Below are 25,970 nucleotides of genomic sequence, written 5' to 3' on the forward strand. Positions count from 1 at the left end.
AGCAAAATCTAATTACTCAAGTGAGAGAGAAAGGGGCATTCTCAAATTCTTAACTTGGTGGTTACACTGGGTTTAAAAAAAAAAAAAAAGGCAAGCTAGAATTACAGGGATATGCAAAGAAGAAGCAGTGATGCATCCAGTAGGTTTTAAAAAAAGACTTGCAAAAAAACTTCATGCAGCAATGCACTTATTGGAGAGGGTGTCACAGACATGTCACTACACTGAACAAGGGCAAAATCTGGGATTTTTTACCTAAACCACGTCTACTAGTTCTAGTAACATGTATTAGAAATACCTGTATCCTGGAGCTCTTTTGTCTTCATGTGCGTATAATGATGTTTATGTAGATAGCTATATATTTAGCCTGCAGTTTCACAGGTTCATTTCAGCTAGTGGGGTTTCATGTGTGTAAATGAGAACTTAATGTGACCCTTCCTTGCAGAGCTCAGTCTATCATGAGGAGCTGGTCTCCTAACTGATTCACTGTAACTGTGTCACTTCTTGTCAATACTTTCCCTGTCACAGGGAAGATGAATGGAGCATTGAAAAGACTTGGATTGAAAAGTTCTATAGCAAAGATAGAGCAGGCAGATGCTTTCTTCATGGTACAACATTACTAGATAAGTATTGTTCAGTGGTACAAAAAAATTCCTTTAAAAATTACTTACTTACAGTGGCATTCCTGATCAATAACACACATATTTTAGAGAATGGAAAATTTGTTTTCCCTGATGCATTGTTCATTACAATCCCTGCAAACTGAATGCAAACCTTGGGTGGCATACTGGTCTTAAAACCCCCCCAATAATAAATTTCAAATTTTATTATTTTCCTGGTTAACAAAATAATGTGTATGCCCAGATAATTTGCAGCTATAGAAATAAACGGGTTGCTCAATACTAGTTGCACTAGCACTTAAAGTTGCAATTATATGCTGTTTTATATGTATTATATATATGACATGGTACTTGAAAACTAAAAACACATAGATTTGTACTAAAACCTATAAAATCAATATCTGTATTTAAAATATATTTAATATTTATTTATTTTTATGGGACTAATGTAATGCAATTACCTTTAAAAACAGATTGGGAAGACCAGGATGTCAAAAAGTGGAATTAGGGTGAAAAATTTATCATGCATGCACTGCCAAACAATGCAGTCTCTCTTCCTGCATTCTCAGCTGGAGGATATTACAATTCTTTTATTTTTAACGGCTAGTGGATAAAGTTCCCATTTAATTTTGGTAGTCCTTGATCAGGCTGTACATCGGAGCCAGGTCTGACAATCCTTCCACATTTTAACAGAGTAATCTCATTCCTAATCTTGCTACATATTTTAATGAGATGTCTTGCATTATTATGAGCTGCAGATTACAACTTCTATTTTGTCTTGTACTGTGCAGCTCTAATTAGTTAGTCAAAGAAGTAACCATATTTCATTAGTGAATAAAGCAATGCAGCTCAGTATCAGTTTGTCAAGAATTTAGGGATTTTTTTGGTGAATGGAAATGTTAAAATTCAGTGTAGAGTTGCTATCTGTTTACTTATTTGTGGGATAAAAGGTCTTCTTAGCAAGCCATTAATGTCACTTTGTTACTCTGAGCAGCGATATGTGTACACATAGGAGCTACACCAGCCCCAGCAACAAGTACAGCAGCTACCCAAAACCCGACAATTTCACAGGGAGGTATACATGTGAGGCTAAATCAAAAAGTCAATGGAGATGCGCACATGCTCTGCCCAGCCATGCTGAAGTGCTCCTGTTAGATCAAAGTCAATTGTCAGTAGTGGAGATTGTAAATCCATTAGGATTTTTATCTAGTTGCTTCCTGTAATGCATGTGTCTCATATATTTCATAACTGGAATTGTTTTAAAAAAAACGTTTAAGGAAGGTAAAACTGGGCCTATCCACTTTTCCCCTGTGCTAAATAGCTTTTCAGTCTCAATTTTTACTGGGGGGTAATGTCACTCAGTTAAAACATGTAACAAACAATATTTGTGCTATAGCTTTTCAATAGCTACTGTAACCGTATCCTATCTTATTGTAAAACAGAGAACTAGCTTTTGCCATGATCTAAACTCAAGCTGTTGCAATCTGCATATATTGCCAATCCTTTTATTTAGGGATACAAACATAAAACAAAAACATCTAGCATTTTGATAAGTACACCCTCAAAAAACACAGCCAACCGCAGACTTAAGCCTTAACAGAATCTACATGTATCAGAACAGTAATCATGACCTTTTGATTTTGTACTCAGTGCCTACTTTTTAATTATCAGTGGGCCATGACATTTACTTGTTTCCAGTTAGTTATTTCTCAGGAGATGCTTGAAGAAAATCTTTGCCAAAACCTCAGTAAACCTAGAGCACAATAAATCAGCACAGTAACTTAGATCTTGACCAAGTCATTAATGCTGATACTGTAACATATACCACATATATGTTAAAATTTACCATAATAACAGTACATGAAATCACTCAATTTTATTATGCTTAACTTCCAATGGCTGTGTTTCCGTTTATCTTTTAATGTAATTCTTCATAAATGGTAGGAAATATACATTAAAAACTCAGTGTCAGTTTTCTAAGTGGTTTCCCCTCTGTGTCTCTTTGTAGAAAATATTCTTTCTGATTTACATTCAGATGAGACTATAATCTGCTCTGTGTTGTGTTCCAACAGCACATACCAAACAAATCTTCTGTACCTGCAACCATGCTTCGTATATGAAGCCATGTGCTTGGCTTCATTTGAGAAAGAAAATAGTTACCTGGGTAAGAGTCAGGCCATTCAGCAATGAGAAAACCCATGCAACCACCCAGTTTTCAAAATTTAGGTCCTAAACACATCTGTAAGTCATGCAACTTCAGCACTGACTTCATCAAGGGCAGCATGCAAACTTTGTTTACTGATAATTAAGATCAGTTACAGTAACATAAATATCAAGTCTCATGGGATAGAACTTGTAAAAACCTTGGAACATAATTATTCATCTGTTTCATCAGACATGGCAGTTTGAGCTTCATGGCTTTTCTCACCTGACCTAGCTGGGTTAAGGTGGCTACTAGACATGCTGTAGCCACAGCTGCTGAACACAGCGTAAACATACCCCAGGGCTCTTCTGAAAATGCCAGTCATTAAATGAGCAAGTTTTTTTCCACCCTCTTCCTCCTCTTAATTGTCTACCTGCTTTTCTTCCTTTGTATAGTATGTATGCTGTAACATACATGCTATTGCAACCTTTAACACATTGACAGGAAAGCAACCTGAGCAGAGCCATCAGCACTTTTCAGTGCAATGAAAAAACATCAGGTCCTTTGTGTTCCCCCTTTACTGCTTTGAGAAATCGATCAACCTTTATTAGACATTGTCAGCAGGATGCTCTCTCCTCCTGCTCCCGATTTGGGCCCTGACAGACTGAAAAAGTGTATTTCTGTACAGATTCTGCCATGGTGCTGTGACAAAAGGCTGCATTACCGGAAACCCGAGAAGCCTCTTTCGAAGTGTAAAACACAAGTTCCTACATCACATTTGCACATCAGTTTCTTGACTGTGTTTAGTTTATTAAGTGCAGGCAATAGGAATTTAAGTGATATACTAGTATTTCTGTGCTGTTAATGCAAAGAGTATGCATTCTGTGGGTATTGGTGCTTATTTGTGGTGTACCTGTGTTTGTGTGGTGCCGTTTGTGAGTAAAGCTGTAGACTACAAATCAGTTTGTGGAGCTACATACTATTCATGATTTTTGGTAGGTCATCCATAGATTACTGTCATGGAATAGTTTTGAGGGAAACTAGATCTGTAATGTCCAGATTTAGTGATTTCAGGATTTATGGAGCCAGACGCAATAAGTTTCATCAACAGTACAGTTCTAACAAATATATCTTATTTTTTTCCTGCTACTTACAACTTCTCAGTATAATAACATATTCATTTTGTGCCACTGCTTTCAATTTCTGCTTTGTTTGCATTATTGTTTCCTTCAGTTTCCCTGCCTTTATTTCTCAACCTATGAATAACTTCAGAAGGCTGAAGCAGCAGCCCAGGTCTTTTGTTGTTGATAATAAGATTGATTAATTTTGCTTGAGGGATGTTCCACTTACTTGCATTACATTATTTTACACTCCCAGGTGGTCTCTTCTCACTGGCTCTGCCATTTCCCACCTGCCAAGGAAAAAAAAACATTATATTATCTAGCAACTGCTACTGATGTTTTACATCATTAAATACAACATAGACTTTCCAAGGAACATGCTCAGTTCTCTAGTATCTCAGTTGTATGAAAACCGTCAAAACCAAGTGGAATGGCTACACATCCCAAAATACACATTTAAATAGTTCTGGGAAATATGCACAAATGAATGCAAGTAAAGTGGTTACCCTTTTTGCCGCTCTGTGAAATTAAGTAATGCCACTTTAATGTTCTAATAATAATTGTATGGACATGTAGAAAGTATGATAAGAATACTGATTAGTATTTTTAAAATACTGTGGAAAAAAAACAATGAAATGTAGGTATCTGACATATTGAGAAACATACAGGTGCAATATGTGCAAATGGATACTTTCATAAGCAGTCAAATTTTTATTTTTACATTGTTATCTGCATATAGAGTTATAGCATCTGCCAACATATTGCATGGTTTATGCAAACAATGACCTATTTTAGCATATGCATGCATTTTGAGAATATATCCTTGTTACTCAAACCTGTAAGATCCATGGACAGAGTGCATCTCTGAGGTCTGATAGGTAAATCTTAGGTGCGGTAATCTACATACCTTGAATATGCACTGGCAGGAGTGCATATTCTAATCTGTATGAAGATTAGTATATCAGAATAAGAATTTCCCTGTAGGTTTTAAAGAGTAATCTTCCCATGAAGAGCTACACTGATGAGCAATTGCTGGCGAAGAGCACAGCGTAGACTGCTCTATGAAAGGTTTTCAGTTTATATAAATGTCCTGGACTAAGAAGTAAGCAGAAAGCTAAATGGAAAAGAAATAAGAGAATGACCAAAAATTGCACTACTGAGGGAACATACTTCAAAGCCATAAGCAAAAAATGCTCAGGGCCCAAAAATCCAATACAGCAATTTAGGGATGTGAATAGGAATTTTCCAAGAGAAGAGCACAGTTCACTTCATTGCACAGACAGTGCTACAGGGTGCACTGCACAGGTTTTTTTGCTGCCTTGAACAGCACTTCATTGCCATTATTGCAAAGTCATCATATGCTGAAAAGAGTCTGCCTGTGAAGGAGTTGCCTGTAGCTGAACCTACTGCCTATTCCAGTCATTTAATGAAAGTGATGTACTCTACTGATGTTTAGGCAGTTTAAAAAAATAGATCCCAAGAAGCCAACATGCACCAATTTCTTGACCTAGGCCTGTGAGTTACTAAACCTCCTGACTAATTAGTCCTGTCACTGATGTCACTGCTGGTCCTGTACCATGTATATTTAAAATATTTACATCATGCTCAGAAAAAAAAGTCAATTTATAAATAGCAATCTGCTTGAAAATACATAAATCCATATTTATTTTTAATACTTACAAGAAATTCCCTTGACTTCATTCATTGCATGACTCAAAGAGATAGTGAAGGCATTTAGTTCAAGTACAGCAACACCAACTAGAATGACAGAAAACTAATTAAACCCCATTCTGCCTAGTGGTATAATGGTATTTGAATAAAAATTATAATACAGTGATATTCAGCAACAGCACTGCATGAGCACATGCATACTCCCCAGAAAATTTTACATAGAAGTCCTGACATCAATTATATCCCATAATGAAAACCAATCCTATTCAAGAATTTATTTTTACTTCCTATAGAAGAGAAAGCTGTATGACCACAAATTTAACTCTGCTTCTGTCTTCATTACCATGACCACACACAAAAGTTTTCCTGTAACAGTAGTCTGCTTTCAACGCTGATTTGGCCTCCTGTGCCCATTTTAAGGGCCTGATATGCCACCTGCTGATGCCAGTGGTGAATCTTCACTTGATTTCAGGCATGCAAGGATAGGTCCTTCCACGTGTGTGAAATAGGGGCAAAACTGCATCGGTCTGGCCCCTAAGCCTACAAACTTTACATGAGCCCCATGGAATTAGTAAGGGTTGTTCATCTAGTAAGAGGAAAGCACAGGTGTTTGCATATGCGGAGCCCTATTTGATAGCAGTTTTATACCCATTTTCCCCAATATACATGAATGCCAATACCAACAAAAAGTACAGGGAACTTAAATAGCATTATTTCACGTTTAGCTTGTGCTGGTGACACTTGATTATTCAATATATTCCAACATGTGGTGTTCATTTCTTGAGTATATGCTGCACCTTAGATTGGTTTCTCAGTGTAATAGCCATTCACAGCCATAATATGATACAGACCCTTAGAATCAAGATTGATTTGATTCTTAGAAATGCACCTTATTGTTTAAAACCAGGACCCCTGCTCTTCTGATGTTTTAAACACTGTGATCTTTTGAATGTGTTTATTGTATTAGTTTTGTATTGCAAATTATTATAGAAACTAGATTTTATAGCTTTTTAACAGCTGTGATAATACTAAGCTTCATAGTGGCAGAACAACCTCTGTGTATATCCATATTATGAATCTTAAAGCTGTGATTATATTTTGCCTTAAATAAAAGCCCAGCCTTGAACAGTATGATTTTGCACTGGATCGCTTATTTCTATACTTACTTTCCATAGTGCTGGCAACTTTTCCTTCCTGAGCAGTCAGGGCTTAGGGCTCCAAAAGCTTTCCAGTGGTACTGTTTCATCAAAGGTAAAAATCATTCATCTTAGATAAAACATCCAGGCTGCACATCACAATTAGGTAAAACTACCCTGTGGCATCTCTCCCCTTGTGAGAGAAGATAGGTTGCTTTTGGCCTGTAGATTAAAGTTTTTCATTTAGGTGTTTATTTTCAGCCTCCTTAAAGCTCAGTATACATAGCCTCTTCTCTTTGCAGAAAGACCCCTCTCTTCCCACTGAAGGGCACTACAGCATTAAGTTCACCAAGACCTGCCTATAACAAGGTTTATTGTCATCATGAGCTGAGCTCACTTAAAGGTGAACAGGGGGGACTCTGGATTTGCCAGTGCAGCAATGCAAGAAATGGCCCAAATAAAGTGTCACTGGTATTTTCTGTATAAATCTAGTGACAACCCAAGTTGCATTATAAAATAGTAGCAGGCATGCAGAAATAGCCATTAGTGTTATCCCATTAATAGACCAATAGCATCTCAAACTCCATTATTTTGTCTTCCTGTTGTGCTGCTGGTAGGTCTCTGGTCTGTAGCTAACCACCTCCAATAGACGGCTGAAACAGTATCTGTCAAGGCAGGCATCAGATCCAGCCGATCATGAACCAAGTACCTGCACCAAACAGAGAAGTGGCAGTGATAGGAGACTCCCCTGGTGCAGGATGGAGGCACCTTCTGCTGACCTGATTTAGAACCTCAGGAGCCTTGTTTCTTGCCAGATACCAGGATTCAGGTTGTTTCGGAAAGACTTCAAAGGTTTACCTTGCCCTCAGGCTGTCTTTTATTGCTTGTCATCGGTGATGTTGCCTGCTGGTATGGGTGACCTTACACATACCCAGAATGCCTCCAGAGCACTAGTGGCAAGGGAGGAAAGCACGGGGTGGTCTAGCTCCTGCTGGTGCAGGGACAAAGACCCACGGACAGCGTGCAGATGCCGCTGGCTGCAGCATGTGTTGCAGCAGCACTTTGGGTTTTATGATCCTGGGAGCCTTTGAAGGCAAAGGCCTGTCAAGCAGGGATAAGACCGACCTGAGAAAGCCCTAAAAGGGCAGCTCTGTCAGCAGGCTCACTGGCAGGGTGAGGAGGTCTCTGAACTAGGAGGTGTTCATCATGGGAGGGTCACTGTGACTCACAGCACCTTTCCTGCATTTGTTTTTTTAATCAGATTTTAATGTTTCATAGGGTAATTTTCTTCCAGGTGTAGCCCTTTAGCCTGAAAGGAGGCAGGGGTACTTCCTCCTCAGCATGCCAAAGCCCCCCTGCAAAGAGCAGTTCCATCTTTCCACCCACCCCACCCAGGTCAGTTATGTATCTTATGGCTAAAGGAGACGCGAGGAGGGAGTGCTCTTCCCATTTACAGCGCAGCCCAGGCGCTGCCAGGACCAAGCTCCAGCGCAGCCGACCGCACCCACACCGGGGCCGCCAACGGGAGGTCCCCGGCGACCCCCGGGCCTTGCCTCGGCCCCTCCTGGCTGGAGCCCGCGGGGCGGCGGCTGCGCCAGCGGCTCCCGTACGGTGGACGCCCCCTAGTGGGCGCTGTGCCTCAGCGAGCGGCGGCTGGGCGGGCCGGGCCGGGCCGGGCCGGCGCGTGGGGCGGCTGCAGCGCGGCGGAATCGCCCCCCGTGGGCTGTGACGGTGCGGGGCGGCCGGCGATGAAATTCCCGGGCTCCGTCCTCGTGTCGCTCGTCCTCTTTGTGGCCGAGACGGTGGCGGCGCTATGCCTGAGCGGGGCGTACCGCGCGGCGGGGGACCGCATGTGGCAGTGGCTGACGCTGCTCTTCGCCCTCCTGCCCTGCGCGCTGGTGCAGCTCAGCCTGGTCTTCATCCACCGCGACGTGAGCCGCGACCGCCCGCTGGTGCTGCTGCTGCACCTCCTGCAGCTCGGGCCCCTCGTCAGGTCGGTGAGTCCCGCCTCGCCCCGTCCATCCCACCTCGGCGGGGAGAGCCCGCGGGGCTCGCTCGGTGTCCGGAGAGCCCCGGCCTTTGCGCCACTCCCGAGCTGCCGCTGCTGCTCCACACCGGTGTTAACCCGGCACCGCATCCCTCCCAGTCCTATTTCTGAAGCTGCGAAAAGAATCCTTCCTTTTGCAGGGAATTCTGTCCTTAGGTAGGAGAGCGGCGGGGGGCGCGGTGCTTTGCGGCCCTCGGTAAGCGCTTGGTGTTGGAAGGAGATGGGTGAAGCCCTCCGGAGGGGCGGGGCAGGCGGAGGTCCCGCTCCCTTTCACGGGTGGTGTGCCTGCCCTTGTTTTCTCTCCTTGCGGCTCTTTGCAAACAGCACTGGTCGGTGCTGGTTCCTCCGTAACACTTTACCCTGAGGTTACCTCCTAGAGAGAAAAGGAACACTTGCTCAGTCGCTAGTCTAAAACAATGATAGAACCCATCTCATCTGTGCATCTTCGGAAGACCAGTAATGCTGTAGTCTGTCTCATCTTTCCAAAAGTGAGATTCTTGCCCCAAATTGCCTTGGAAATTTTTCAACTTCATTTCAGCTTCTTACGGAAAATGCCCTTAAGGAAAAAAACCTAATAGATACATGAAAAGTTACAGAAGGAGAGAAGTACCGTGACAAAGCGTTGGGCTTTCTTTTGGAATTTACATTCAATTCTTTCTTTAAAGAGAAAGGCAATAAATACAGTATCTCTGTGGTAGAGGCTAGGAAAAGATCCCCAATTTTTTGAAATTCCTGGACAGTGTGGAAAAGGACAATTTGTTCACATTAATAAGGGTGATGTTTGGATGTTACAAAACATCTTAAACTTCAACCCCCCCATTGAATTCCTCTATAACTGTGGCTGGATTATTTTGTTTGCTTCTTCTGTGAATATTTTCAAGATATTTAAGTTATAGCGTAACAGTTAGGTTCTTGATATTTCTAAAAGCTAAAAACAAAATACTTCCATGTTCTTCAGAAAATAAGAGTGGACCCAAAGGGAAAGCAACTACCAGAATAAAAACTATGCTCATGACTTTTGTCATTCTAAATCAGTTTCTTGAGATTAGACAAGGAAAGAATGTCATGTCAAACTGCAAGAAGTGCAGCAGCAAGCAAAGGATGTAAACAAAATCCACAAATTAGAGGATTTTATTTCTAATTACTGGGAAGAGACATAGACTTCTGCTTTGACCTTAACCACCAAGCACAATTTCACTTTTCCTTTCTCAACAGAAGTTTACCTGTTTGCAACACAAGTTTCATCTGGTGCAGAGCACACTCTGTGCTGTGTTGGCAAGCTCCCAGCTGCAGTGGCTGATGTAAAAGTAGTGTGTATACAGCAGCCCTTTTCTCTCCTGCCCTCTCCTCTCCATGATACTGGAGTGTATGAGTGTGTCACCAGCTCTGCATTTGTGCCTTTCTCAAAGATTTACAAGATGAGCATTTCAGGGGGTTTGAAGATACTCTGGAGATGTTGTAGTGTGCCTGTGCTGCAGTTCCCATGGCATCCTTTAGTCAGTACAAAGTGACGTGTGTTAACCTCTCTCTAGACCCAGGATAGCTGGAATTATAGTTACTGATAAAAAGAGGGTAGTGCCACCTGAAGAAACTTACTTCCTGCTAAAGGCATGAAGGGCTTTACAGATCAAAGAGGAAAAGTTTTGTAGAAAATGACCTCTATTTAGATTTAGGGAAATGTGTCTATTTGTATGACAGAACTGAGGGAAGGTGATGTGATCTGTCTGCGACAGACATTAAGGGTCTCTCTTTTGGTTCCTTGTCTTCCTATCCACTGCCACTAAACATTGTTTTATCTGTCAGAAGAGGAAACTGATCATTTCCCGCCAGGTGTAGATGTGCACTGTAAAGTTGAAGTGTTTTCAGCATGTTAAATGCCTTGCCTTTCCCTGCTTTGCACAAGAGGCTTTCTATTCTGTGTGGACTGGAATACACGTAAGTCTGAGGTGATAGCTAGAAGACAAAGTATTTTTTGGCTGTGTCATCACTTCATTGTAGCTTTAACCATTGTAAGCTGAAAAAGACCATTTTCTCTGGAGACGTTTTCTCCCATCCTTTTAGGCAAAGCTCTGCTTGTTTGAACCAGAGAGTCCAGCTGCTGTTAGTCATCTCCTTGAAGTCACCCAGTACGAAGCCTCACTCCATTCCCTGTGTTGGGTCTCTCTTACATCTCAACTGTCACAGCCCACAGCCTTTTAGGGAGGGCTGGGTTAAATTATGTCACGTAGGATACATAGTCACCCCACATTATCAGAACAAAATGTTAAGGAGCCCTTGGGCTGTGTGAAATGACCATGCTTCAACAGAGGGCATTCTGCTTTGTATGGCTTTAAAGAAGCTGACACTAACTTTTTAATCAGCTTGGGTTTGCGACATGATACAGGACAGTATTTCTCTGTTCACACTCAAACATCAATGCGCTGCTTTACAGACAGCCCATGCATGTTGTGTGAATTTCCTTTATCATCTTAAAAGCTAGATGTTTTGCTCCCCTTCCTTTTTCCCTTAAAAAGTCAAGTTTAAATTTTGGGGAATGGTTTGGCAATATCTTGGCAGGGAAGGAGGCTATTTAGCTTTGCAAGCCAAATGATCCAGCCTATTTTGAATCCTCTCCGTGACGGGGGAAAAAGTACATTCTCTCATAAAACCTTCTTGCATACTACCACCTTCCCCAAACACCCACACTCCACCTGTTCAGGAGGCACTTGCTGTCCTGCTGCTACCACTGGAAGCACTAAAATTAGGAAGCATCCCTTCTCATGCAGAGGACTTCTGCTGTACTGGGAGAGTAGTGTTAATGCACCTAGTTTTAATTCCTTCTCCCACTGTCTAAGAACTTCTCTGTATATTCAGAGCAACTTGTAGAGTATAATTCCTACCTCCTTAAGTAGCCTGGCTCTGATCCCCAGGATGCAGGCATGCCTTAGACTATGCAGAGAGTTGGCTAGAACAAAGTGACTGCAAGTTTCTAGGGACCATGTGGTATTCCTGCAGTATTTCAGGTCCGTGGCACTCCTTGTGAACACGCTTTGTCTGGATGCTTAGAAAATATATTTGGATACTGCCTCTCTCCCCCTCTCTCCCCCTCTCTCCCCCTCTCTCCCCTCTCTCCTCTCTCTCCCCTCTCTCCCTCTCTCTCTCTCCCCCTCTCTCCCCCTCTCTCTCTCTCTCCCTCTCTCTCCCTCTCTCTCCCTCTCTCTCCCTCTCTCTCCCTCTCTCTCCCTCTCTCTCCCTCTCTTTTTTTTTTGTAAAATTAGATCTATTTTTTTTTCCACATAAAGTAAATTATAACAAAAAATTATTTTAAATAATAGTCAATGTCATAATATCAGCGAGAGATTTAACATTTTTCTTTTCTTTAGAGAAAATCATGGTAGGCTTTTTGGCTCATTATCAGCTGTTCCTGATCCAAGAACTGTCTCTTTGTTCCCTGTTCATTTGAATGACACCTGTAGCACTGAGATTGTCTCAAGATTTTAGGTCGTGTTACAATTCCAATAAATATCTGGATATATTTTTGCTAGTGTACTGCCCTGCACTTAGGGATTTATTCAAAGTGCAAATAACCCTTCATGAAGGGTGCCAGAGAAACCCCTGTTAACTTCCTTGCCCTTTTCTGTTCTGCAAGCAATGGATAGGTCGGGGGCTGAAGCTAGTAGTACAGATTTCTGACAAGCTGGCTTGAGCAGTTGGGGTTTATAGTCACGAGTTGGGGGTGTTGGTGGTATTGAACCATAAATCTGCTGGGTGTGGTGGTTTCCTGCGATCTAATTTACTGCAGACAGTACTGAAGTGACATATCCACTAGAGACTGCGGTGAGCTTGGCAGTGCTTTCTTCTGGTACCAGCTCCATTGAGAAGAAAGCTAAGTGACTGCTGGTGTCCCTGAAACTACAGTCCCTAGTGCTCTATTAGCTGAATGTGGACATACAGGCTCTTCCTCACAAGGAACATGCAATCAGGAGATGTCTCTGTCTGCAGAAGGATGAACTGCTCTTGCAGAAAAACACTGAAAGTCCCTGCCCGTGGCAAGGGGGGTGGAACTAGATGATCTTAAGGTCCTTTCCAACCCTAACTATGCTGAGATTTTGTGATAACAGGCCTCTCTATAGGACACTAATGACCATTTTCCTCAGATTTTAACAGGACAAGGATATAGACAATAGACTACAATAGAGTTGGGGGGATTTTTTGTTGTTTTATTTGTGGTTTGTTTTTTTTTTAATGGGGTCCAGCTTTTTTTCTCAGGGCATAAGGAGAAACAATTACGTGTGTCTAAGTATTGTGTAGACAGCAGCAAAGCAGATGCAGTAGGATGTTTGCGTCAAACTGCCTGAGGAGCTGCTGTTACAGTCAAAGTTAGATTCTGTAAGCAGGAAGTGAAAAAAACCCAAACCAACAAAAAACAAATCAAAACATCTATAGGCTGAAATCATCAGAGGCATTAATGTTTTGGCTGCCCAGTTCTGCAGTTTGAAATCTAAAATGCTCTTAACAGTGCAGATAGTCCTTCAGTCACATTGTGCAGAAACAGAAGGTCTCATGAGTAGTCTCTCTTTCTTAGTGACTTGTTTTGTAGTTCTGAATAGCACAGGTCTAAAAGCCTCTCTTCCCTGTAGGACTTGGCTGACCTTGCTGTAGGAGATTCTGCAAGCTCTAAAATTTACAACTGTTGATGCATCTCTCTCTTTTTCTAGATGGGGAGAATACACCTAGACCCTTTTCAGGCTTTCTCATTTTTCCCTTGTTCTTGAGCAGGTGTGTTAGGTGTCCATGATGTGATGAACAGAACAGATAGTGCAGATAGAAGGTAGAACAATGAGTGAGGAACGGATCTTTGCCTGATGCAGGTAAGTAAATCTGCAGGGCTGACAAATCTTTTGTACGCTTCTCTAAAGAAAAGAAATTACTAAAAATTGAGCCATTAGGGAAATCTGTTTATACATTGGCAATGAGAGTGTGTGGATAGGTCTTGAATAGAGATTTGTTCTTGGGAGTGCTTGTTGGCTGAGGGAAGTTCTGGTTTTATTGCCTGCTCCCTCTTCACACCATTATTTTGCCTGCATTTAAATCCCACGCATCCATGATTAAAAGAGAGAATGATGTGCTTGCTCACAGCAGGCGTGTAAATATAGGATTGTTCCTCCTACTGACTGTGTAGAAGAAGAATGTGTGGCTGCTGAATCACCCTTTGAAGACACCATCAGGATCCTTGAAAAGTATAGCTCTTCTCTCTGCCAAGATCTGGCAGCAGGGGAGAAAGCAGCCCCATCTTTTACTTATCTATTGTTTTGCACTGTAAAGAGTAGATCTGACATTTATTTTCTTCAGAGTAACTTTAGTTCTTTCTGAGCCTGTACTGAGACTACCATTACATGCAGTGAAAATGGCCAGCTGCTTGCCTTCTGCTGTGGATAGCATGGGAGGATGTATTGAAAGTACTCTAAACATCACTGCATTGCAGGAGATGGATTGTGCAGAAGTTGGGATCTCTCATTGCTGTTGCTTTGGAGGGGAGCAGTGATGAGCAGTGAATTCCCATTCTGTAGCAGTCTGTAACTGTGGAGGAAAACTGGCAGGAAGCAATTGCTTTATCATGGAATCATAGAAAGGTCTGGGTTGGAAGGGACATTCAAGATCATCTAGTTAAAATCCTTCTGCCATGGGCAGAGACACCCTCTGCTAGATGGGGTTGCTGAAAGCCCCATCCAAACTGGCCTTGAACAATTCCAGGGATGGGGCATCCACACCTTCTCTAGTCAAGCTGTTCCAGTGCATCACCACCCTCATAGCGAAGAATTTCTTCTTAATGTCTGATCTAAATCTACCCTCTCTTGCACTGTCTCTTAGCTGTGTTTCATACTAAAAAGGAACAAGCCAGTTCATTTAAAGACAAGATGCCCAGCCCTTCAGAATGCACTTCACAGGCACAGTTGTAACCCACCACGTGTATGATCTGAATTGATTCTTCATCACTGTTCTGAGCTCTTCTCACCTGGATGGTTCTTCAAGTGCTTACTAAAACATTTAGATTGGTGCTTGCTCTATCAATTACCAATGCTTGCTCTTTCAAGCACCAATCAATGCTCTTTCATCTCTATCAGATGACGGCCTGCTCCTGTTTGAAGCAGTTGCTTGGGCAGTGGCTCCATCTAGTCTTGAGTGCATTTGTTATTTGCCCCAGAAAGCATGGTCTCCAAGACACTTTCTGTGTGGGATGGAATGGGCAGGCCTTGGGGAAAAGATGAGCATCGTTACTGTTGTAATGTGAGTGCTTGCACATACCATTTTTATTCTCCGTTTTACTGGTAAAAGTGTCCTTTGGCTCTGAGGCTTGTTCATTAGACAGTTTCACGTTGTGTTTGCTTTTCTATACAGGTATAAAATTTCCCATCACAACATAGTATACTTCTACTTAATACCTAGGTAATATACATGAATCAAATGCTTGCTCCAGACCCCAACATTGTGTTGATTATAGTATTTGCTATAGTCAGTAGTCTTATGAATCCCATAATCTGTATTATGGGATTACTGCATATTTCTTAGATGGGTCCCTAGACTGTATCCACTTCTAATGACACGCAGCAAGAGTTCAGAGGCGGATGCTGAGATTTCATTTTCTGTAATAGCTTCAGACTTGCCCTCAGCTCAAGATGAATAGATGGCTGTGAATACTAAGTGAGACAAAAATGTTCTGGGATCTTTATTTTGGAATAAAATTGGTGTTTTTGTTTCAGAATCTCTGTTGGCTTCATAAGATGTGCTTTATTAATTTTTCACACTTTATTTTTGGCTGCATGGAGTCTTCCACATGGAACAAGACTGGCAGGGACTGAAATGATTAATAAGGGGAAAATAGAAAGTTACCACTGTGAATGGAGCCTCTGGAACACCAGCACTTTGAACGGCTTTAGTGATAATGGTAGCTGATGCCTAGGGAGTCAAGGATAATACTACAGGATCCTAAAACTGCTTTCCATCTAGAGCAGTTGAAAGTTGCTAGTGGTCCTGTTAGGGGGAAAAAATAAGTTTATTAAAGTCAGTATGCTTTTATTTAAATTTTCATCAGTTTGGTCTGTTAGCTTTCCCCTAAAAGGCTGCGGTAAACTCTGACTTGCAGTTGTTGAAAAAAGTCAAGCTGAGGAGGAAATTCTCAGACAAGCATAGTTCTGTGCTTTGTAATTGTGTGATACTTGTAAATAGAAGGTAAGCTTTATTTGTGCATTACAAACTCATTGGCCAAATCTGACCTGTCAGAGACTTTGAGGCTCTGCATTCCAGCAAGTTTTACCTACGGAGGCAGCCAGGTGGAGGAGATGAACCTCAGCAGGCATTTTTTTCCTGTTACATTAATTACTGATTTGCTTCTAGGTGTGTGGAAGTCTTTTACATTTACTTCCATGCTGGCAGAGTTGAAGAGCCCTATGTCAGCATCACAAAGAAGAGGCAGATGCCCAAGGATGGGTACTCAGAAGAAATTGAAAAAGAAGTGGGACAGGCTGAAGGCAAGCTGTGTACGCACAGGTCTGCATTCAGCAGGGCATCTGTGATCCAGGCATTCCTCGGCTCAGCACCCCAGCTCACGCTCCAGCTCTATATCTGTGTCCTGCAGCAGGAGATCACAGCTGCCAGAAGTAGGTAGAGCTATTGTTTTCACCTCTCTATTTTGGTGGGAGGGAGACGAGAAATGTCAGCAGTCAGGTATAGCTGTCATGGACAAGAATCAAACTTGTACTAGGTTTCATCTCCCTGACAACTTTTGATGTTTGTTTTGATGGTGATGTTGCTCTCAAGTTTGTCTTTATATGATCATATTTTAGACTATGACAATTCATGTAGCATACTTGGGTTGCAATAAAACCAGTAATTTGATAAATTGGCTATTGTGGCATGCCAGGTAGGCAGCTGGAGGGACTGAGCTGTCTTCTTGAAGAGATAAAACAAAAAAATTACCTCTGTTCCATTTTGAGTTTTGAGCATACTTTCTGGAAAATTCCGTGGGGTGCAGTGCAGAACATGCTTTTCTATGCTGCAATAAGGAAGGTGTACTTTTAAGAATGTGGTTTTAAATATGGACTGAGGGAGTGAACAGACTTCACTTATGCCAGACCCTGAATTTGATATCTAAAGGTAGGACTCACTAAGCTGTTATGCAAATGTGGCCATCTAATCTCTGGACCCAAGATGTTAAGCCTTCACCACACAGTGCTGCACCACATGGACTTACCAGGACTGTGGGACTCTGCATCTTGCTCCAGTTCATTGAAAAATCAGTCTTGATTTGCTGGCACACTGCTAAATAAAGAACCTACTCCAGGGGGTCATAGGACAACCAGCCTTTTGGTGTAAAAAGGGACTTTGGCAGCTATGTGAACTGGAGGTGTGTTTCCCCTGAAATATATCTCGTTCCATCTCTGAGGTCCTGAGAGGCCAGGGATCTTTACCAGCGTTACAGTTAGGGAGGCTGAGACTTGGGTAACACATTATGAATCGGAACACTTTCTTCAGTTCTGGTGCCTTGGTTGGCACTGTACCAAGTTAAGGAACTAAGATATTTAGAGAAGCCTTTATAATAATGTCAGGATTCTCCCCTCAGTTCAGAGAACAGAAAACTTTAGTATTCCAAAGGATGAATCAGTGCATAACCATATTACAACAGGTTAAGGTCTTTTTACAAAAGTACTTGTTTAAGGTCATAGCAGTTGTTACTTGAAAGACATTACTCCTGACCTTACTTCACAGCTAGGGTAGTCTCTTTGAATAACCATGGCATCTGTGCTGTGGGATGAGAACAAAGCAGCTGAATCCTTTGCTGAGTGGTGCAATTAGCAGAATTTCCAATCATGTTGCTGCAGGTGGCATTTTTATTGTATTTCTTCTATTACTGGTGTTGACCTTACTGGTCATGATTGCCAAGGTGAAGTGCTGTGTTCCAGATGATTAGAGAATTTCATATTTAATGATTTGTAACTCCCTATTCTGACTTTTTTTCAGTCACTGCTGAAATAAATTCTGAATCACAGACTGATAAGTGACCTTCTGTGGGTGTAGTTAAACAACCAGAGATAAGCTGGCTCACCAGGGAGTTCAGTAAACACACCAGCAAATGCAGTAGTCATCTCGTGTCTCTCAGGAGCCATCTCCATAGCAGGTGTAATTCTAAAATATAGACATTTAAAGAAAATATGTGTGTGTGTATATATATATAAAGTGGTTTTCTTTTCTTTTTTTTTGTCTACTCAGTGTTTTGGGAACAGCAGCAATGTCTGTTAGAGCTCATTCAACAGAAAAGCAAGAGTCCTGACCACTTTCCTCTTGCGTATGTTTTACCTTCTGAAATATTTACACTTTCTGCAATCTCTTCAGCCACCTTATTCCTTCAGTAGTACCTTCTATCCACCAGTATTATTCAGCCTCCAGAGTAAATGGGAATGATGCATAGCACAGTGTCAGCTTGTGGTTTGTTGTGTTGTCCTGGGTTCAGCAGTAGCAGTCATTTTTCTTCTCCTTAATAGCTGGTGCAGTGCTGTGGTTTTGACTTTCAGCCTGGGAACAGTGCTGGTAACACTGATGTTTTTGATTGTTGCTCAGTAATGTTTACTCTGACCAAGGACTTTCTGAGTCTCATGCTCTGACAGGGAGGAGGGGAAGCCGGGAGGAAGCAGAGATAGAACACCTGACCCAAACTAACCAAAGAGGTATTCCATACCACAGCATGTCATGCCCAGTATATAAACTGGGGGCAGCTACCCAGAAGGGCTAGATCACTGCTCTGGTCGGGCTGGGTATTGGTCAACAAGTGATGAGCAGTTGTATTCCCTCCCCTTGTTATTTCCCTTATCATTATTATTGGTGGTAGCAGCAGTGGTTTGTGTTATACCTTAATTACTGGACTGTTCTTATCTCAACCCATGGGAGTTACATTCTTTTGATTCTCCTCCCCATCCCTCTGGGAGCAGGGAGAGGAATAAGCTGGGGGGTAGGAGTGAGTGAGCGGCTACATGGTTCTGAGTTACCAGCTGGGCTTAAACCATGATGTATGTACATGTTTATTCTTATGTACGGATACATGACTTTAACCTTTTGATCTTGCAGCATCATCAAAGAAATTTAACAGTCAAGCTCTTTCACACTTCAGATGTCTTCAACTTCCCTGGTTTTGACACTGATCCTCCAAAGTGCACTATTTTTTTTTCCGTTTATTTATGTTACAAATGTCACTGTCTCCTTGTCTTTTCATTTCCACGTTTTTTGTCTTGTCTCCTCACGAGTCTCATTATTTCCTTTTCTTTTTTTTTTTTTTTTTTCCGCATTCCTACACTAACCTGTCTGTTATTATGTGTAAATTCTGCTTGGTCAGTGGTAATGAGATCAGTATCAGCTGTGAACCTAAAGAAGTTTACCATCATGCTACATAGTGTGGCTTGTCCCTTTCAGATATGTTTGAAACTCATTCCTGCTTCCACTATTGAATTGAACAGTTCTGCAAAAAGCATGCATCCTTGCTTAGAACTTTGTCAACAAGAACCATGCTGCATCTTGTGTATTTCCTGACATTCATTAATTTAGCTGGATGTTTTCTTCTGGATGATCATGCCAGTGTTCTCCAAAATTGTCATTTCACTGTTCATCAAGAAGATAAGATCAAGAGAACTAAAAGCAGGACAAAGCCTCTAGGTTACTGATGAAAGACATAAAGCTTTGGTGACTGTTCAGCATGAAATGTATAGAAGTGTTGTTGGGTGAAATGCCACATTGGAAACCCACCAGTAATGGCCTAATCTGAGTCCTAGTTCTAGGCTTTCTTTGGTTACAGCATAACTGGGAAGAAGTTCCTAACTTGTTAGTGTATGAAATGCCCAGTGTGACTTTGTAATTGCCACTCCAGACCAGAAGCTAAGGTCTCTCTTGTGCATGTGGGCTTTGCCCTGTATTAAATGCTTCAGCATCTGTCTGTGTCATGCATTGCCTTAGAGCCAGCTATTACTTTGTGTTGAAGAGATGCCTGACATCAGGCTCAGGTCCACTTACTTACTTACTTACTGGGCAATAACCCAGACCTCTTCACTTAGGGAATACCACCTGGAGAAGTGCAGGGCCAGGAGGTGCCAAAAAGACCCAAGTTAATTACAAAACTCACAAGCTGGAGGTGGGGGTTCTGTGACTTTGCCTCTTACCCTTGAAAAAGGGCCAGTTCTTAGTGTGCAGTATTGAATGTGGAAGATATGTTTCTGGTAAGAGTGATCTTTTTGTAAGCTTAAAGTTTTTGTGCTATTAACGGCGGTCAAGTTATCTTTTCAAGTGTTGCTTACAGTGACAAAATAATCTCAGAAGGTGGATTTCTTACCATTTAAAAGTAAAATTATTCTGCTGAAGAAGGTACTTCTTTCTAAGTGAAAATCTGCAGCAGTCACTGCCATCCTCAAGAATAGTAGGTTTTTTGATTTTGCAGTGTCACTTTCCTAATGTTCATGACTCGGCTTTGTAGGTGGTCTTACTAGATATCTGTAAGATGCTTCTGCTGTTGCTTCTCCTCAACTCATTAAGCAGACTTCTTTTCTCATTGTTTAAACAACATAGTCTGAGTATTAATAGTTGGTTTTAAGTGTTGAAATTATATCTTAAGGCAAAAAAAAAAATATCTAGGTGTCTTGCCCTAAGTAAAAAAGTGCCTTTATTTTTCAAGGGTTCTGGTTATCAGTTTAGAAAACTATAGTATATAAATAGATAACTTATGATTCTTCAGCAGAATATAAGATTTCAGTAATAGGTATTTGTGATGTAGTTCATCTACAGCAGAATTCACTCTTTTAGAGATTTCTGAAGTGGGAAGCACCAGGTCTTGACAAGATTTAACACGTAATAAAAAAACAAAGTAAACTGGTGTCTCCCTGGATGACTGAGTGTGCACCTTTGATTTGTAAGAAAAGTTCAGCCTACTAGGAGCAAGAAGGAAAAAGAGAAATGCCACCTTTATAAGGGCTGTTAGGGAATTTGGGACTGTTCCCGAGCCTTTCAAATTTTCACTTCTTTGCATGCTCAGTATGAGTAAAAGCAACAATAAGGTCACACTCCTCTGTTTCCCTTTGTGGTTGCTTCAGACCATCTTTTACACAGACCTAAAAGTGATGTTTGAACTGAAGGTTTGGTGGCAGTACTGAGCTTTTGAGAAAAGAGGACTGGGCTACTATATTAAACCAGAGTCACGAGTGATCTGTTTTCTATCAGTAGAGAAATGGCTCTTTCAAAGGCTTGAGTTTTTAAGACAAGTTTGAGATCGATTAAAAAATCCCTGAAATAAAGCTGGGTAATAAGATGCATGTCCAGTTTATCAAAGCAGAAAGCAAGCAGAGTTCCAGGACAGCAGCACCCTGTACCTAGTGTGTAGGGGTTTTTGTTTCTTTAACTTTGAGAATATTCTTTTGTTTCATTAGCTGCTGGAGGTTAGTTGTTCTTTCACAGTTCTAGAGCTGGCTCAAAACTGCAGGAAAGATTCTTGTGAAGACCCACAGGGTGTGAAGCAGTGTTCTTGACTGCACTTGCTTGCTGCTCTGCTTTCAACCAAATTCTGCGAACAAGTACACTACTGAGTAAGAAAGACATTTTAAAACGCCTAATAAAAATCTAAGTGTTAAACAAGCAAATAAGTAACCATCTTCTGAGAATTTATGCACCACCAAACTGGCCTATAGAAAATTACCATATAATATGGCAAACATTTTTCAACTTAGTGCTATTGGAAAATTAGATATAAAGGATTAATTATTTTCCAGAATAATTCAGAGGTGATTGAGGATCAGGGTGGGAGAGAGGTTAACTAAAATTATAAAGAATATCCACTTAGCAAGTTGTTAGAGATCCTGAAATTCTCTTGTTAATTTCAAAGTCGTGCTTATAAATTAATAACTTTAATTAGAAAAAGTCCTGATAGTCATGGCTATAGAGCTATAGCAAATCAGGGAATCCAGTTCATTTGTAGGACATTGACACATAAACTAATTGAATGCTGCAGAAAGCACTGGTTGCTAAGCAATGCAGCAGTAATTGACATAATCAAGAATTCCCAACTCTGATCGTTTTGTTATATGTGATGCATATAATGTTCTGTAGCATGACCAGAAAGCTTGATTAGTTTCATTGAAAGTTCCTTGCATGGACAAAATGTTAGATTGAAACGAGAAGTATTGGTTGGGGAATGCCTAAAATTAATCCCCTGAATCAGCAGCTAATTGGCATGTCAGTAAAAACTGTGAAGAAAGTATGCAAATGCTAACAGAACTGTGGGCAGTTAGCACTTTGAACATCAAGGTACTTTCTCAATGGATGTTTATTCTATGCATCCGGGTTCTTGCATGTTTGAACCTACTTAATGTGGCAAGACAAGACTCCTTCCTGGAATGCCAGAAAGCTTTTCTCCTATTGCAGCTGGAGGGGAAGCCAGGTAACACTTGGCTTCTGCCTTCACTTTCTGAGAATTTAAAATCCATGAAACCTTCATTTGAGGGTTTCTGGATAGATGGGAGTTACTAAAAGTTGATCTGAATTTAAACACATTTTTTAAAAGTGTTGATTTTAAATGCATGATACAGATAGGTGTATAGGAAAACACAGTGTAGACAGGTGAGCAAATCTTACACAGTTGAGGATCTCTGTCTGCACAGGCAGAGAATGTGCAGGTGGTTCTGGGTTTAAATTGCTCTGGCTTTCAATTTTGAGCTCCATCACAGAGCTTTTCATTTTAGACAATTTGCTACGACACAGAACTTCACAAGCACTGAGGTATCTGCATGCCCAAATTACTCCAATATTTCAGCTCCTATTTTGCAGTTTTTCATCTGTATGGGGAGGGAGTGGCACCCCTCTGCCTTTTAGAGTACTGTGAGAGTTTGAGAGCAGGTTGGATACTCTTATGACTGAGCTATATAATTACCAAGGACAGTATATGTACAAACAGCCCCTATCAGGGGGAGGAGGAGAGATGCTTCTGTTAAGTGCATTTTTACTTTCTACTTGGAAAAGTAAAAAATGGAGTCTGAAACAGGAGGTAGGGTTAGAGTAAGAACCTAGATGTGTATACAAGGAATGGGGGATTTTTGCTGTGAAAACAGTTAATCTGCAATGTCTTTAACTTCTGCTAAGCTGAAGGTCCTGATCTGTCTTTTCTCTTTGTAGGTATTTTTATGGTCCTTTCTCTCCTGTCAATTGTATATGGTGCCTTACGCTGCAACATCCTGGCTATTAAGATTAAGTATGATGATTATGATGTCAGCGTGAAACCAGCTGCCTACCTCTGCATATTCATGTGGAGAAGCTTTGAGATTGCTATACGGGTTACGGTGTTGGTCCTTTTCAGTTCAGTCCTTCAAATCTGGATACTTCCCGTTGTGCTAGTGAATTTCTTTGGTTTTTTCTTCTACCCATGGATTCTCTTCTGGCAAAGCAAGTCCCCATTTCCTGAGAACATAGAGAAGGCATTGAGCAGGGTCGGCACTACCATTGTCTTGTGCCTTCTCACCTTCCTGTATGCTGGCATTAACATGTTCTGCTGGTCAGCAGTGCAGGTGAAGCTCAATGATCCTGACTTAATTAACAAATCCCAAAATTGGTACCGACTGACTGTGTATTACATGCTGCGATTCATCGAGAATGCATTCCTCCTGCTGATGTGGTACATCTATAAAACTGATATCTACCTGTATGTATGTGCCCCATTGTTGGTCTTGCAGCTCCTGATAGGTTACTGCATGGCTATCCTCTTCATGTTGGTCTTCTACCAGTTCTGCCACCCTTGCAAAAAGCTGTTCTCATCCAGTATTTCTGAAGGTCTGCTGTCCTGTTTCAAGTTCCTCTGCTTTATTTGCAAGCCTCCCAAATCCAGCATACTTATAGACAAGGCAGAGGTGAAATCTCCTGAAAATTCCGATGAAGCACAGAGCAGTAGCAAGACAATATATTCTCAAAAGGGGAATCCTCATCAAAGCATTTCTTCCAATGCCTAGTACACCTGGGAGCAAGTAGGTGCCTTTGGAAGATGGCAGATCACCTGCTGGGAACATTGTGTATCTTGGACATTGTGTCTTGTGGATGGGTTTGCTTTCTTACAGGTGTAGTACTGCATGATAACTGACAAGCTTACCTTTGTGGAAAATGTAGTGTATGAGTATGTGTATCTCTGTGTGTTTGTGTACTGAGAGCAGTCTTTCTTTGTAGAATTCTATTTCAGGGTTTTCTTGCACATAGGTTTATTATCACATGCTTACTTGACACCATAGAAGACATCCTTCAAGAACTGGCCTGATGCTCATCTCACTCAGGAAATCTGAGGATGGAAGGAAAGGCATTTTATTTCAGATAGAATGTCATTATGGCATGCAACCCTAGCATGGAAACAGAGCATAGACCTTGACTATATACTGACTGTAGCTGTGGTCTGCTTTGATCCAATTGCAGACTTTTTACACTCTAATCAAGTGTAATAAGATAATACTTCTCTCTGAGGTACAAGAGTTGGACTTCTACAATGCAGTGTAGTCTGGGTTGCCAAGAAACAGCCAATTAGCCAGCACTAATACTGAAATGTGACTTGTTACCGAGAACTGACAGAGGCGTTACTGGCTTTGCGCTGTTTCACCCTTCACATTTGCTGCTTGTTAGCAAGGGAATTAAATTTAACACATTAATTGGGATGTTCTAGAATAGCTAATTTTTCTGACATCATTTGTCTAATACTTCGTTTGTGATCAGCTAGTATTAGGATGGTGTTCACTTTATATAACTTTAAATATCTGAAAGCTGGGCAGATAGTGTGAGCTAGTCATGTGGGTGCAATCCAGAGCACATCTCCACGGAATGATTCAATCCGTCTTATAAACACCCTCTTAAGGCAAGTGATATGAATCATTCTCTGGAGACCTATTATTCAGTGTTAACCAGATGCCTTGACAATTAGTTTTGACTTCCATCTCTTTTTCAGATGGCTAAAGTTAAGAGATGAGCACTACACTGATTGTCAGGGAGTTGGTAGTACACCAAGCAGGCAACTCGGTGACTTATGTGGTGATAAAAGACACTGAGTGCTCCTTTTTTAGGCTATATGTTATGGTTAGTTTAATATCAGTAGTCCTAAACCCTCTGACTTCTTTACTTCAGAAGTATCACAGGCTTGAAATCTGGAAGAGGAAATGAAAGTTACTGACTTTTTCTTCTATGCACTATATCACCGTGAATAAAAGTGTTCCGTTATTTTACAAGTTGCTCAGAAAGCTTTAGCAGCTGGATACCCAAGAGTTTATTGGAAATACCCAAAACGAATTTTATTTTCAAAAATTGAGTGAAACCTTTTTGCACTCTGTTTGCTTAGCGCCTTGCATTTCTTTTGAATATTATCCATTGTGGCTGCTAGTGAAAACAAGTAATCTATGACCAAAAGCATCAACTAGTGTCCTAAGCTTAGCCTTCATCCTGTTGTCATGGAGGATGTGAAGTTCTTCAGTTGGGATGACATCAGCATCATTGTACTAGATGTGTCTCAAGTTCAGGTCTGAGGTCATTTACCATGAAATATGTCACATGCAGTGCTGCAAAGAGCTAAGATGTTTTGATTCCTTACTGCATGGTAAATGAATGTCTTCATGCTTCAGTTTTGTAATGGAGTTGTGTTTCTTATTTTGCTTAATATGTGTCTCTGTGTGGTATGTGTATGTAGTTCTCATTAAATTACTGGGGGCTGGCAATGGGAATTTTTGGCCTGAGCTTGCCATGGGAATGTACCTCATGTATCTGGGGAAAACACCAAACACCTCAGTTCAATTTCTATCTCCAAGGAGCATAGAATAGTGAAGTGATGCTTTGAAGACACTGTGGTATCTCTCTGTCCTTCTGTATGTAGATGTACCGTATAGTGTTTCTCTGTACTTTTTTTAGACGCAGAAGAATATTTCAAGTTTGTTTTTTTGTTTGTTTGTTTTTGTGTTTGTTTGTTTGTTTTCCTTTTCTGTGTGGGGTTTTTTTTGGTTTGGTTTTTGTTTTGGGTGCTTTTTTTTTTGGTGGGTTTTTTTTTTTTGTTTTTTGTTTTTTGTATGTGTGTTTTGTTTTTTTTTTCCCAGTAGTGAGTTAAAGGAGCAAGTGAGACTGTAACCCCTTGCTTCCAGACCTGCGGAGTTCAGTACACAGGGACAAATTTTCAGGTGTTCTTAGCTAAAACTGAGTATCTGACTTCACAGTTGGATACTC

At 41.1% G+C, this 25,970-nt stretch overlaps 1 protein-coding gene and 1 long non-coding RNA gene across 3 annotated transcripts; one reads left to right on the forward strand and one right to left on the reverse strand.

Moving 5' to 3' along the window:
• Positions 1–3,350: 3,350 nt before the first annotated feature.
• On the reverse strand, positions 3,351–8,211 carry LOC134166443 (uncharacterized). Of its 2 annotated transcripts, none has more exons than XR_009965877.1 (3): positions 7,814–8,211; positions 6,719–6,789; positions 3,351–4,171 (listed from the first exon to the last, which is right to left on the reverse strand). It is a non-coding gene; the product is annotated as an uncharacterized LOC134166443 (long non-coding RNA). The 2 variants fall into 2 exon arrangements; XR_009965878.1 differs by lacking the exon at positions 7,814–8,211 and adding an exon at positions 7,547–7,803.
• Positions 8,212–8,351: 140 nt separating this feature from the next.
• XK (X-linked Kx blood group antigen, Kell and VPS13A binding protein) lies at positions 8,352–25,512 on the forward strand. The gene is made up of 3 exons (XM_062624088.1): positions 8,352–8,681; positions 16,110–16,372; positions 22,911–25,512. The coding sequence occupies exons 1-3, from the start codon at positions 8,437–8,439 to the stop codon at positions 23,735–23,737; spliced, it is 1,335 nt and encodes a 444-aa protein (XP_062480072.1). The 5' UTR covers positions 8,352–8,436; the 3' UTR covers positions 23,738–25,512.
• Positions 25,513–25,970: the final 458 nt, after the last annotated feature.

This window comes from Pezoporus occidentalis, unplaced genomic scaffold, assembly GCF_034315485.1.
Source record: "Pezoporus occidentalis ecotype Australia unplaced genomic scaffold, CSIRO_AGI_Poc_V1 ctg261, whole genome shotgun sequence".
Classification (NCBI taxonomy): Eukaryota; Metazoa; Chordata; class Aves; order Psittaciformes; family Psittacidae; genus Pezoporus; species Pezoporus occidentalis.

Excerpts from the sequence above, each read along its gene's own strand:
- XK (XM_062624088.1), top strand. The coding sequence starts at position 8,437 with ATGAAATTCCCGGGCTCCGTCCTCGTGTCGCTCGTCCTCTTTGTGGCC. Across the intron at positions 8,682-16,109 it reads CAGCTCGGGCCCCTCGTCAG|GTGTGTGGAAGTCTTTTACA; the intron begins GTCGGTGAGTCC and ends ATTTGCTTCTAG. Across the intron at positions 16,373-22,910 it reads GGAGATCACAGCTGCCAGAA|GTATTTTTATGGTCCTTTCT; the intron begins GTAGGTAGAGCT and ends TTCTCTTTGTAG.